General features: G+C 44.6%; 1 protein-coding gene across 5 annotated transcripts in view; it reads right to left on the reverse strand.

Annotated features, from left to right (window-relative positions):
- LOC115112214 (transcriptional enhancer factor TEF-1-like) overlaps window positions 1-15,285 on the reverse strand; it is a 53,474-nt gene that overhangs the window by 22,364 nt on the left and 15,825 nt on the right. For all 5 annotated transcript variants that reach the window (XM_029639099.2, XM_029639098.2, XM_029639096.2 and 2 more), the window contains exon 3: window positions 12,736-12,988. In XM_029639099.2, the coding sequence (XP_029494959.1) occupies window positions 12,736-12,937 (202 nt within the window). In that variant the 5' untranslated portion in view covers window positions 12,938-12,988. The remainder of the gene's footprint in view (window positions 1-12,735; window positions 12,989-15,285) is intronic.

Below are 15,285 nucleotides of genomic sequence, written 5' to 3' on the forward strand. Positions count from 1 at the left end.
CATGATTGTCATTTTAGAAACAGGGGCCTACTATTACTCAAAACTATTACTCAAATACATTTACAGTATTTCTCTAAAATCGATGTGCTAGTAATCTGTTGCAGACAAATATACGTTGCAAAACTACCATAAACCTATATTTTTAATACTTGCGTCTAAAATGTATTTATCTACGAGAAGATAAGATCTTATGAGAAGATATGAGAAGATATAAGTTCTTATGAGAAGATAAGATCTTATATTTATTGAAGTATAATCACATTTTCTCTTAGATACACTGATTTCAAGTGATTCATCGATCCCATTTCTGCAGTTTGTTAATTTGTGGTTTCTAATGTAAGGACTTTGCTGATTGATTGAGAAAATAGAAGCAGTTCCTCCTGACGATCAGGGCTACAAAGGGTGAGCTCTTCTATGGAATGGCTAGGCTATATTTGGGCTATAGTCTTAAGAAAACAAAGAACAAACAGAGCAGCAGACCCCAAACTTGAGTAACGTTTCTCATTCAGTCGTGGAGCCGTCCAACAATATCCACTACTTAATCATTGTCGTGTGATATAACTGTTGTTCCACAGTGAGTAACAGCATGGTATGCAACCAGGATCTACAAGCATTCAGTGGTAATAGACCATCACTTTCACCCGCAGAAAGTGGCCAGCTGAATGGGCTTTTGCCAAGTTCCTGCGACTCCTGATACACATCCATAATTCAACCCAGTGGAGGTCGGTGCTCACACACACACTCAAAGGCACTGTGTTTAGTCTTCCGGCCTGATTAATGGATAAAAAGTCTCATTCGGTGGCTGGAAATCTGACTGCGGATCAATTCATTTCTCCGTATAATGTCTTTGTATGTAATTAATACCTCTTTAGAAATCTATTTATTTCTGCCAACACCAAAAAGAAATCAATACTTCACTTTAACTGACCTTAAAGTGGGTTAAAAGCCCAGTGAGTGGTTGAGGTAATGAGTCAGGTTAATCGTGAGAGGTTAAAGGTGGGGTATTTTATATCCAGCTAACAGGACATCAGATATCAACAGGTTACTGACCCGGGTCTTCACGGAGACGCAGAGAGGATTACACCAGCTAACCTCTGCTAAATGTTGACTGTGTTTCGGACAGGGGCGAGGAGTTAGGGGCGCCACCCATCACTAAGAGGCCCTGGCCGGCTCTACGTCCTCTCTCCCTGGCCTGTCCTGCTCAGGCGAGCCTGCGGCTGAGGCCTACTCCCCCCTCTCAGAGCAATACATGCGCTCACCGGGGAACAATTAACACAGCCAGCACTAGTCTGAATCACTCTATCAATTAGGAGCCACTGAGTGTATCATCACATACACTACTGCAGAGGCAGGCCTGGCCGTTGGGTCGGGGTGTGTCTTTTAGGAGTAGTGGGGGAGGAGGAGAGAGAGAAGGTGGGAGGGATTAAATAAACAACCAGGGAGTCGGGCTACAGTCAGACTGGCTGCTGGACTAATCTGTGAGGGCGGCGGTAATTAGGAGTCCCCTGAGGAACTTGTAGCGGAGCGCGGCCGATGTGTGAACATGACGCTGGCTGGCAGGCAGGGAGGCACCCCCACCCGCCTCCTCACAGGGTTAAATCAATATTTTCAATCTCTCAGGATCAATCCGGCATCTGAACACAAAGAAAAACCTGTTAGCGGGGACCAATATGTGTAAATGAAAAGCCCAACTTTGTGGCCCTGATGTGGTCTGCCTCTCCTTCTCCTGTGTGCTTCTCTTTAACTCACACGGGCTGAAAGTAAAAACCTTATCTCTCAAAGTTGTGAGGGAATTCTATCCTTTTCCAACAGAGAAATCGCACACAGTCCTCTCTGTCAAGGCTGTAACAGTCTGATAGCTCCAATCAGTCTAGAAGAGATAGCTGCCTGTGATACAGACCAAACACGATAGTAAATGATAGTAAACGTGCCCAATGTGATCATTTCTCTGCTGTTGAGATATGAATATAGAAGTCTTCTAAGTGCAGCTCCTTTGTCTGCTTCGCTGCGATAAACACTGCAGTATTGGCAAGGCTAGCATATCTCCTACCTGTTCTTCATGATCCTCTTCACAAACAGACTTACAGTTTGTACATTTGAGAATCCTATGGGCTTTACCTTGGTCATACAATCAAAGGCTTCAACATCTGCTGCCAACATTAAATGACAGGCTTTAGGAGCACTGGTTAAAAAATATAGAGATACAGTACAGATTCCATTCTTACGGATTCCATTTTAGACAATCTGGACCCTCTCTTCCTAAAATTATCTGCCGCCATTGTTGCAACCCCTATTACCAGTCTGTTCAACCTCTCTTTCGTATCGTCTGAAATTCCTAAAGATTGGAAAGCGGCCACAGTCATCCCCCTCTTCAAAGGGGGAGACACTCTAGACCAATCTGGTTTCCGAGCTGGTCACGGTTGCAACTCAGCCACGCTCAAGGTCCTAAACGATATCATAACCGCCATCGATAAAAGACAGTACTGTGCAGCCGTCTTCATTGACCTGGGCAAGGCTTTCGACTCTGTCAATCACCGCATTCTTATCGGCAGACTCAACAGCCTTGTTTCTCTAATGACTGTCTCGCATGGTTCACTAACTACTTCTCAGATAGAGTTCAATGTGTCAAATCGGAGGGCCTGTTGTCTGGACCTCTGGCAGTCTCTATTGGGGTGCCACAGGGTTCAATTCTCAGGCCGACTCTTTTCTATGTATATATCAATGATTTCGCTCTTGCTGCCCCGGTGATTCTTTGAACCACCTCTATGCAGACGACACCATTCTGTATACGTCTGGCCCTTCTTTAGACACTGTTTTAACAAACCTCCAAACCTTCTATTGTGTTAAGAGGTTCAATGCCATACAACACTCCTTCCAAGGCCTCCAACTGCTCTTAAATGCTAGTAAAATGAAATGCATGCTCTTCAACCGATCGCTGCCCGCACCCGCCCGACTAGCATCACTACTCTGGACGGTTCTGACTCAGAATATGTGGACAACTATAAATACCTAGGTGTCTGGCTAGACTGTAAACTCTCCTTCCAGACTCATATTAAGCATCTCCAATCTAAAATTAAATCTAGAATCGCCTTCCTATTTCGCAACAAAGCCTCCTTCACTCATGCTGCCAAACATACCCTCGTAAAACGGACTATCCTACCGATCCTTGACTTCCACGATGTCATTTACAAAATAGCCTCCAACACTCTACTCAGCAAATTGGATGTAGTCTATCACAGTGCCATCTGTTTTGTCACCAAAGCCCCATATCCTACCCACCACTGCGACCTGTATGCTCTCGTTGGCCGGTCCTCACTACATATTCGTCGCCAAACCCACTGGCTCCGGGTCATCTATAAGTCTTTGATAGGTAAAGCTCCACCTTATCTCATCTCACTCATAGTCACCATAGCAACACCCACCCGTAGCAAGCGCTCCAGCAGGTATATTTCACTGGTCATCCCCAAAGCCAACACCTCCTTTGGCCGTCTTTCCTTCCAGTTCTCTGCTGCCAATGACTGGAACGAATTGCAAAAATCACTAAAGTTGGAGACTTATAACTCCCTCACTAACTTTAAGCGTCAGCTGTCAGAGCAGCTTACCGATCGCTGCAGCTGTACACAGCCCATCCAACCAACTACCTACCTCGTCCCCATATTTGATTTTGTTTTTCAGCTCTTTTGCACACCAGTATTTCTACTTGCACATCCTCATTTGCACATCTATCACTCCAGTGTAAATACCTAAATTGGCCTATTAGTTGCCTTACCGCCTTACTTCATTTGCACACACTGTATACAGATTTTTCTATTGTGTTATTGACTGTACATTTGTACATCCCATGTGTAACTGTGTTGTTTTTGTCGCACTGCTTTGCTTTATCTTGGCCAGGTCGCATTTGTAAATGAGAACTTGTTCTCAACTGGCCTATCTGGTTAAATAAAGGTGAAATAAAAAAAATGTATTACACAATTGATTACACAGAATGGTTTTATCATTGTAGAATGGTTGGTCTCATCAGTAGAATGTGTTTCGTAAATATAAAATGGTGCCCTCATCAGTGTTAAACTGATGCTGTACATGAATGGAGAGCATAAGACACTGTATCTTTAAGAAGTCCAGAGTTCCAGCATTTTACTCAAACAAAAGCAGCCAATTGGGAGCGTGCAACCTGAAACCAGCCCAGCTCTATAGAGACTCACACAGGCTTCCCTGCTGGGACACACCCCATAAAGTCCCTGACACACACAGGCAGCAGAATATTCCCTACTAACCTAACCCTGCTCTCACATGCAAACCTTTCCTGATAAAACATTGAGCAAACCTCACTATGGTCAAATCACAACTGAGCACACTGTAACCCTCTCTCTTCCCTGCATGTCAGGAATTACATGGCACCTTAAGAAAGCGCTCTTTCTTCTCTTGTTAGAACAGGATGGAACTTGAAAACACGATTGTGTCCTTTACATGGGAAAAACAAACGTTGTATTTTGTACAATCATTTAATGATAAAAACAGCCTCAGTGTTGATCATTTTAGGACAGAGTGTGTGTGTGTGTGTGTGTGTGTGTGTGTTTAGCCTACATGTATGTGTGCCTGCTTTGTCTGTGTATAAATGTCTCTGGGTTCTCAGTCTCTAAGAAAGCCATCTGAGATTCCATGGTACATTCCATTCTGATGAGGAGCCTGTGTCTGGACATTGATAAACCAACTGAGGTCCTGACCTACAAAAGACAAACTGAGACTGCTGTTCATACCAGCCACTGTATGCTGATGGATTTACATAATATACCGAAAAGTCCCTAAATGCCACTAAACAAATCCAGTGGAAAGAGACTTACAAAGATTTTCCTTCATCCAACCCTGACATATGGATACACCAAAAGCATCCTCAATATTCAAAAACGTTGCACACAATCTCAAATCAAATCAAAATCAAATCTCCGTTCCTATTGCTCCGTCTGCGAGCAAGCCGTCTCTTTAGCACTATTTAAGCGCCTGCCAATAGCATCCCGTCACCCACTGGTCAACAAATAACAACAACAAGAGTCCAGGGCCCATTGTTCTGGCTGAGCAGCCAAGCGTGGTGCAATCCCCCAACAGCCTGAGGCTGGTTAACGCAGCAGGCAGGCAGGCAGGCAGGCAGGCAGGCAGGCAGGCAGGCAGGCAGGAGACAGGAATCTAAGACAAGTGCCAACATGCCATGCATGGTCACACCTCACACACAGGGTCACTTCAATATCAACACAGGTCGACACTGGGGTCTACATGCTGGGGAGACCCCTACTAAAAATAACAGTACTGATCATCAAAAAAGCTGAGAATCTAGATTAAAATCCCTTCTAATGTAAATGGATTACATTACGATTACATAGGTGATATGAAATCTAGTTGTAAATATAACCAGACCTGTTTCTATCACCTGTACTCCTACTCTTCGAGCTGGGCCTATTGAACGAACACACGTCTCTCTCTTCATTGCCACGGGCACAAAACAACAACAGGTGCAGGCAAGCAGCAGCAGGATTGTCAGCGTTGAGCTTGGTTTAAAGTGACAGCACAAAGAGCACATATAAAAGGTACCCTCCTCGAATTTTAGAGGCTGAAATGTCATGTGAGTCTCGTTATACTGCAACAGTCTCCCTTTGAAAATCCGACAGAATTTTAAGGAGCAGACAATTGGAAGCATTGTCCCTGAGAGTAAACTAAATATACTGTAGTGAGTGGGGCAGGGCGGACGACAAAACAAACAGAGAGACGGGCAGATAGAAGCAGAAACATCTTCACTGACTGACCCAGAATGACTACATAACTTTGGTGTGTCAACCTATGAACTCATGACCTTTACATCCTTTACATTATTCAACACAACCCCCTGCTAGTCTCACAATGCCAACATCTAGCCGGTCCAGACTGAACTCCGATTACACTTCAAGGGTTCCTCTTATCAGGAGAAAAATATAATATAATTGGAATTTTTCCTTCATGTGTGTAAAAACACAGCAGTGCTCCATTGCCACAATGGCTCAGGAACAAAGAGGGGATTATTGTGGAGGTGTCTGATGCCTCTCCGTCCTGAAGTTCCGCACACTCCAATCTGTGTGAATGCAGGTGACTCAGGGAGCCTGAGCTGATCCCAGAATTCCTCATTATCCGCCCAGCGGGGGATCTCAGGTCCGCTCGCTGTCTCTGGAAGCACTGCAGGGCCGGCGAGGCGGGCCCCAGAGGAGCACAGAGCTGGGCCATCGGGGGTGAGCCAGGTCTGCTCATTATGCCTAACTCATCCTTGGCATCCCTGCAAACCAAGTGCCACTTAGTGCCCGTAGGAGAGGCATGGGTCGGCCCACTGATGAGATGACAGGGCACACAGCATAGCAGTAATGGGAAAGCTTTGTTTCAAAAGACAAGAAGGACCAAGACATACGTGGACTGCATGTGGACTGATAGTGTCGCCAATCTCCAGAATCGCATGTAAAGCCCTGTCTTACCTGTACCTTAGTCATCAAGCTGAAATGACAGAAAGCAGTAAACATTTTCCACCTCTAAACTCAACAGATACAGTGTAGTGATTGGCCAGGCCCAGATAGGGCCCAATCAGACAGCCTCCAAGAGCAGAGCACAGATGGTCGTTTCACACATCATAATCATTACTGTTGCCACGGCTTCACTGCTCCAACACAAACATATTGTGATATTTAGACTGGTTTATGATAGCTGTGCCAGTGCTTTGTCTACATTGATGTAAAGTGGAATATTTTGCTGCGGTATGTAACACACACACCAGAGTTAAACAGCTCTGCAATGGAACACATGAATTAGATACAGCCATCCTTTGAAAGTGATGGGCGTAAAATACAAGAAATGTGACTATAGGCAACACCTGGGAAAATTGAATGAATTCAGATTTTCTTTGGCAGCAGTAAAATGGGAAAGATTCACTCACTTGTATTGCAAGGCTAGCGCGTAAATGCAAATACACAGTGAATACATTCATAATGTGGGGCATGTCATTTCATGCGTCAACCCCATTTCTGGGCTGAGTTAAATAGAGGCTTGCACAGCAGGTGAATTATGTAAGTAAGCAGCAGTGTTGGGGGCTTGGGGCCACAGCCACTTTCTCACTGTGCTTTTCATGATCCTCTCATCAGCCAGCCCAGGGCCAGGCTCTGCCTACCATGCAGCTGTGCTGTTGTTCACCCCAGTCACAATTAACCTCTGAGACTGGGCACGGCGCCAGCCCCGATGAGACTCAGGGCACCAGAAAGCTCTTCAGGTAAACACCGCCACGATAGGCTAAGAAGCCGAAATTAGACATTGTTTTGAACCATGAGGCAGTTGCTATAGAGACTGTTGCTAATTAACTGCACTCGGTCCGGGGGCACCAAAGGGCTTAAGGGCACTCAGGACGATTCCTCTTGTGATGAGCTTTATGCACGGTACCCAAGTACTATCCCCAGGGTCTCTCATCACCAAAATACCTGCGTCTCCACCCCCCACCTGTCACAGATGCCATGAGAGGGGCGGTGGTGGTCTGTCTGTCTGTCCATCAGGACCAAACCCTGTGGACCAGGATTACAAAGCTGTGTGAGGGGAGATGCTCTATGGTTGGCAGGGCCCGGCTCGCCCTCTTAAAACACAAATCACTGTGGCATTTCAGACCAATCAATGCCCTCCATCAACACTGAGGACCACTTCATGGCTTTCTCATCATCTCTGGTGGCATTCTGAAGTGATGCCCTGCGAGCTAGAGCACCTCACTAATGGAAATCTGTAGCATGCAGGGAGAAACAGACACATATCTAACATCATAAACAAAACGCTTCAGTTTTTCTCGGGGAAATGCAACAGGTCGGAATGTCTAAAGATGAGGCTCTTGCTGGTAAATCTGCTTTGACGGGGGCTACCTCTAGAGATATCCCCTTTGTTCTCTGTTTTTTAAAGAATGACACCGGCATCATACAGATATCCCAACAATTCATGATTGGTGAGAAAGGAAGGAAGGTGTGAGATTCCTGAGGGAGACGGAAGAGGCTGTGTTGTGAGATTCCTCTTGGCTCTCCAGTCAGACACAGTGTCTCCTGTGAGACAACATTGCCTCATTGAGAGCTGCATCTTTCCACAGTTTACAACACCACTGACTACATCCATAACAGACTACCCTCTAAAAATGGTCTTTCTTCCAATAATAATACTAATACAATTTCAATGTTTGATAATTATTACATTTTTGTGCAAATAGTATTTCTTAATAAAACAATAACATTTGAGTTAAATTATTTTGGTAAAATTGCTTGATGGTAAGATGTTTGATATTTCTTACTATTTCCTTAATTACACAGTCATAATATGTAAACAAACACTATACCCATGTTTTTAAAAATCAAAACAGTCCCAATAAAAAGGCAGCCTATTTTCCATACTGGGCAGTGCTACAGTCCTCTTAATGGCTCAGCGAGTATGAGTGGGGTCACAGTTCACGCTATGATGGGTTTGGCACTAGGACCCAGCAACAGCTGCAGGGTTGAACAGAACAGCTAGCCTTGCCCCCAGAAAAAGCCCACAAACACACTGAGACCAGTTCCAATCTGCTCCCCTCCCTGCCCTCCCGCCTCAAAGTCCCACCAAACTTTGTGTTAGTTAGGCACAGAAAGTCCACGTCTCCCCTCCTCCCTAGCCCCCTGAAAAAAACAAAAACAAATCTTCCTCTACACACTGTCTTTCAAAAGCTCTTTCACACAGCTGAACACTGGCTCTCGACCCAGTCTGTTTCCAAGGCACAACAAACAACCTTGTATAGAGCTTTCATGTGCAGCATGTAAGCTTGTTGTCTTCACATCTTTGGATCCATTGGCCATTGTGCTGCAGAAAAGCAATTGAATTGTGCAGCATGAAAATTAAGAGAGAGTGTTACTCACATAATACACTGTCCATTAACACATCCCTTGATAAACTTCAGTGGTACTTGAAGCATTATTTCAAAACAAGGATCATCCCACTAGATTTACACACCTACGCATGTTGCCTCCAGAACAGCCTGACTTCTTTGGGGCATGATGTGCTGTGGTGTTCAATTGTTGCTCAATCGGACGTGCTACCTGTCCCATACCTGTTGTTTTCAACTCTCTAGAGACAGCAGGAGCGGTAGAGATACTCCTAATGATCGGCTATGAAAAGCCAACTGACATTTACTCCTGAGGTCCTGACTTGCTGCACCCTCGACAACTACTCTGATTATTATTATTTGACCATGCTGGTCATTTATGAACATTTGAACATCTTGGCCATGTTCTGTTATAATTTCCACCCGGTACAGCCAGAAGAGGACTGGCCACCCCACATAGCCTGGTTCCTCTCTAGGTTTCTTCCTAGGTTTTGGCCTTTCTAGGGAATTTTTCCTAGCCACCGTGCTTCTACACCTGCATTGCTTGCTGTTTGGGGTTTTAGGCTGGGTTTCTGTACAGCACTTTGAGATATCAGCTGATGTAAGAAGGGCTATATAAATACATTTGATTTGATTTGTTATCAAGGGACCTTGAAAACATTCCCTACACCAGTACACCACTACCACCAGCCTGTACTGTTGAGACAAGGCAAATTCGCTTAGGTCACTTGTTTTGTACATTCTAATGTTCAATCGGACAGTAACTGAATGCCTTGATGCCAGTCTGCCTGCTATATATAGCAAGCCACGGCCAAGTGACTCTGTCTGTAGGCGCGAACCATTTCCGTGAACGACGTACCTAATAAACTGGCCACTGAGTGTATATTTCAGTCAATATTTCACTGTGATCGGCTGACATCTCTGGCTCAGGGCACAGTGAAAGGCCAGTCTGGGGACACAGTGGATTATGCTGGTGAGTATATACAGTGGGGCAAAAAAGTATTTAGTCAGCCACCAATTGTGCAAGTTCTCCCACTTCAAAAGATGAGAGAGGCCTGTAATTTTCATCATAGGTACACTTCATCTATGACAGACAAAATGAGAAATAAAATCCAAAAAATCACATTGTAGGATTTTTAATGAATTTATTTGCAAATTATGGTGGAAAATAAGTATTTGGTCACCTACAAACAAGCAAGATTTCTGGCTCTCACAGGCCTGTAACTTCTTCTTTAAGAGGCTCCTCTGTCCTCCACTCGTTACCTGTATTAATGGCACCTGTTTGAACTTGTTATCAGTATAAAAGACACCTGTCCACAACCTCAAACAGTCACACTCCAAACTCCACTATGGCCAAGACCAAAGAGCTGTCAAATGACACCAGAAACAAAATTGTAGACCTGCACCAGTCTGGGAAGACTGAATCTGCAATAGCTTGGTTTGAAGAAATCAACTGTGGGAGCAATTATTAGGAAATGGAAGACATACAGGACCACTGATAATCTCCCTCGATCTGGGGCTCCACGCAAGATCTCACCCCGTGGGGTCAAAATGATCACAAGAACGGTGAGCAAAAATCCCAGAACCCCACGGGGGGACCGAGTGAATGACCTGCAGAGAGCTGGGACCAAAGTAACAAAGCCTACCATCAGTAACACACTACGCCGCCAGGGACTCAAATCCTGCAGTGCCAGACGTGTCCCCCTGCTTAAGCCCGTACATGTCCAGGCCCGTCTGAAGTTTGCCAGAGAGCATTTGGATGATCCAGAAGAAGATTGGGAGAATGTCATATGGTCAGATGAAACCAAAATATAACTTTTTGGTAAAAACTCAACCCGTCGTGTTTGGAGGACAAAGAATGCTGAGTTGCATCCAAAGAACACCATACCTACTGTGAAGCATGGGGGTGGAAACATCATGCTTTGGGGCTGTTTTTCTGCAAAGGGACCAGGATGACTGATCTGTGTAAAGGAAATAATGAATGGGGCCATGTATCGTGAGATTTTGAGTAAAAACCTCCTTCCATCAGCAAGGGCATTGAAGATGAAACGTGACTGGGTCTTTCAGCATGACAATGATCCCAATCACACCGCCCGGGCAACGAAGGAGTGGCTTCGTAAGAAGCATTTCAAGGTCCTGGAGTGGCCTAGCCAGTCTCCAGATCTCAACCCCATAGAAAATCTTTGGAGGGAGTTGAAAGTCCGTGTTGCCCAGCAACAGCCCCAAAACATCACTGCTCTAGAGGAGATCTGCATGGAGGAATGGGGCCAAAATACCAGCAACAGTGTGTGAAAACCTTGTGAAGACTTACAGAAAACGTTTGACCTCTGTCATTGCCAACAAAGGGTATATAACAAAGTATTGAGATAAACTTTTGTTATTGACCAAATACTTATTTTCCACCATAATTTTCAAATAAATTCATTAAAAATACTACAATGTGATTTTCAGGATTTTTTTTCTCTCATTTTGTCTGTCATAGTTGAAGTGTACCTATGATGAAAATTACAGGCCTCTCTCATCTTTTTAAGTGGGAGAACTTGCACAATTGGTGGCTGACTATATACTTTTTTGCCCCACTGTATGCAAGCGGATGCCCAGCACATCAAGCATGGTTGACCTCCACTCAATCCCCCTGATCCCAGGCAGGTCAAGGTACATTCAATACCACCAATAACACAAGCACTGACGGAATAGCTGTAGACACCACTCTGCATGGCACTTCCCTTTACACAGCACTGGAAACAAACAAAGCAGAAGACAATGGATTTTTATGAAAATGAATAACCTTGAATCGGTTATTATCATATTCTTTATGCATTAGCAGAGCCAGCAAAGGCCTATCAATTCTCCCAAGGTTTGCATTTGACACAAAACGTGCTGTTTTATGTTAAATGCTGTTTTGTGGAATTTGAAATGGTGGAAGTGCCTGAGCTATAGAACTTGTCTGATGGTGGCCATTTGATCTCTTATCGGAGAGAAGAATGCGTCCAACCAAAAATGAGACTGGTGTGTCCAGTCTGCACTAGTGAGCCTTGTCCTTGGCGTTAATCATTTAAAACTTGCTAGGCAAACCTATTTGTTATGCTCAGAATGGCACTCCTATTCTGCTTGTGGGAGAGAGGAGGTGGTGCTGAGGTGGTGAGCTGGTTGGTCGTGTGGTCTGAAGCCTCTTTGTACCGGCAGCTGAGGGGGCTTCGCTGCAACTCCTAGACTTTACATTTGGTTTGGCCGGAGGGGTCACATGACAGCTGCAAACTAACACCCCGAGGGGCTTTCTGCTTTCACTTGACACTGACAGGCTGTGAGAGAGTCCAACACTGCAGAAAGAAAATATTCCCCCTTTCCATGACATCACCCAGCCAGGAATGGGGGAGGGGGGGGGGGGGGGGGTTGGTGGCAGCCACAGCTGGTGGCAGCCACAGCACCATCTGCCCCTGCCTAATAGTTAATGCTGCTTTACTTATAGACTCCTGCTTCTGCAGAGAAGGGACATGAATGTATGGCTACCGCCAAGGAGCCCTTAACAGCCTGCAAGTCCCACAAATGAATTCCTGATTGACATTTTCACTCCCAGTCTATTGTTTCACTTGTACGGTCCCTTTATTAACACTGAATCTCTCTGAAAATCTTCCTCAGTCACTTTGGGCACAAGCTCCCATACCAAGATTATTTGAGTGTGAAATGATGATATGCAATTGGTTTTAAAAGTGAAATGTTGTGACTACCATCTTAAAAAATCTACGTAAAAAAAAATAGTATATATATATATATATATATATATAATTACAAAGGAGGGTATCGTCGCTCTTCCTCCCATGTACCAACCCACATCCCTGACCCCATGTACTCACCGTACATCTTTCCCTCGTCAGATAGAATGATCTTCCTGCGCCCACAGGGGGGATAGATGGCCAGCGCCTCCTGAAAGCTCTGCTCGATGTCGGGGCTCCACACCCCCTCGGCGTCATTGTCCAGGGGCTTGTCTGCCGAGTCGCTCATCCTCTCCATGTCCTCGGCAGGGCTCTCGCTGCCACTCCAGCTGCTGGGGTCCATGGTGGTGCTTGGGATCTCCAAGCCGAAGCCTGGAGCACAGTAGGGAGAGATCTGGAATTCCCAAATAAACAAACACAAGCCATCCGTTACTCTCCACAGCACAGACATCTGCCTCCAAGACGACAACACACTGCTCATGGCCACTGGTCAATAGTGTGGTGAGCCAAACAGGAGAGGATTCTTGGCATGGCTATCTACCTATGATGTTAGGATTAGGATGACTGTGGTACAGTTTTACTAGATGCCATGGAAGGGACTGAAACGTTCCTTCATGCTAGTTTTTGTCCGAAATGTTAAATGGTACTATTGAAAATACTTCATGTTATCTCCCATTTAAAACAAATGATGTGATGGAGGTCAAGTGCAGCGACTTCATCACAGGATCCATTTTTAGCTTGTTGTAGTAGAATCCCCTCCTTTACTTTCCAAAATAGATAAGCAGGCAAATACAAAATACAAGACTGCAGACATAAAATATCTAATGAGAACATAACCCTAAAACACATCCAGCGCACCTGGCATCTCTTGCACAGGAGCAGTTGAAGCCTTTTAATACCAGCTGTCAGGACTGTCAAATAGACTCTTAAATCTGGATGAAATTCATGTAGGACAACTGTAGAATGTTTATGAGGCAAAAAGAAATAGAGAAGCCCACTCAAGAAAGGACACAACCATATCTGTACCACTTTAAATTTCAAATGGAAAAAAATATCCCCTGTCCTCTTTGTTCAAGGAAAGAGTCTGTTTTCCACATTGTGAATTCCCTTGACAGAAAATTCCACTGTGAGATTCCTCAATTTTCTTTGCATTTATGCTGTGTAAACAACCTGCTCTGAATTAGATCCCCATTAAAAACTCATTCAAACTGCTAGACTGTAAGCGAAGGAGGAGGAAATCACATTTAAATTCGAGGCAGAAAAGTACCTAAACTGAAAGTGTCCATCTCTCCTCAATCAAAACTATTGTCCACAAAGTAACTCATGAAAGCAATGTAGGTTCTTATGTATTGCTGTAGACAATCATGCTGAGTTGAATTTTAACGGTGAAAATCACAACTGGGGAGTTCATTTGGTGGATGTTTTTGTAGCCCTTCACTCTAAGCACCCCCCCCCCCCCACACACACACTTCCCCATCTCCCTCCCTATCTTCCCCTCTCCCTCCCTATCCTCCTCTCCCCTTCCAGACGACCGCTTCCTCTCTAGGCAAGATCCTATTCAAGCTGCACAAGCTGTTGTGAAGTGGGACTAGCAGCATATGTTTCTTCTAGAATGTCGGTTCATGAGGGGGGAGAGGGGGGGATGGGAGCAAGCTGTTTGGGAGAAGAAAAAAACCTCCCAGAGAGTGGAGGGAGCGTTTACTGAATTCTGTTTTTGTGAACTGACTGCTGACTCTGCAGAACTTACTCACAGACTGATGAGGGAGGGGAAAAAACGTCCATTTCGACCACTAAATGGCTTGGGCTTTTTCTCCAGCCTTGCTCCCTCCACCCAGACTAAATAATAAACTACACCGGTAATCACAGGCATGATTGTAATACCTGACCTCAAGCAAGATTTTCTCTTTACTTCTTCAACAAGTCAAACCCAGTCAAGTCATAATAGTGGTATTTTTGAGAGGACCTTTGAAAAACACGCCTTTGCATTTGTCATTGCCAATGCCGTAAGGGATTCTGAAAAATGAGTCTTCTCTGTGATACAGCATTTATTTTTTTCTTAAATGGCTGTGAATACTCTTTCCAGGGGTTCACCATTCAGAAAGAGAGAGAAAAAAATATATATATATAGAGAGAGAGAAAAGAGAGAGCGAGAGAGAGAGAAAGAGAGCGAGAGCTAACGTGAGTGTCTGGACACGTCTGGTTTCCATGCTAGCTCATGATTTCCCTCCAAAAGAGGGAAACAACACTGATATTTGGAGGGGTGTTTAGTGAGTTCATGGCCATGTTCATTCCACAATGGTCTGATGTTTCCCCGCTCTTCTACAGGTGGTTTCCCCTGACGCGCCACACCAGGAAATGAATACTGTTACACTGAAGCGTGCAATGAATTATTGAATCCACCACCCCACCCTGTCCAAAAAAAAAAAACTGAGCTCTCAACCACAACTAGCATTTACCGCTAGGGAAGGCAGCAGAGAGCCTTGGCCTATCATATTGCTACATGAAAAGAATAGAGCAGAAAATATTTGAATCTGGGGTATAAAGATCGAGGGGGGTAGGGGTGGAGGGGTAATACATATCATTGAAATGGTATAATAGAACTTGGTAGGCTAATTAATTCATTTTAAGTGGTACTCTAAATTAATTTTGTTAATATAACCACTATAAATAAACCTTTCCTCTCTCCTCCAT

The sequence above is a fragment of the Oncorhynchus nerka genome, linkage group LG27, assembly GCF_034236695.1.
Source record: "Oncorhynchus nerka isolate Pitt River linkage group LG27, Oner_Uvic_2.0, whole genome shotgun sequence".
NCBI classification, from domain to species: domain Eukaryota; kingdom Metazoa; phylum Chordata; class Actinopteri; order Salmoniformes; family Salmonidae; genus Oncorhynchus; species Oncorhynchus nerka.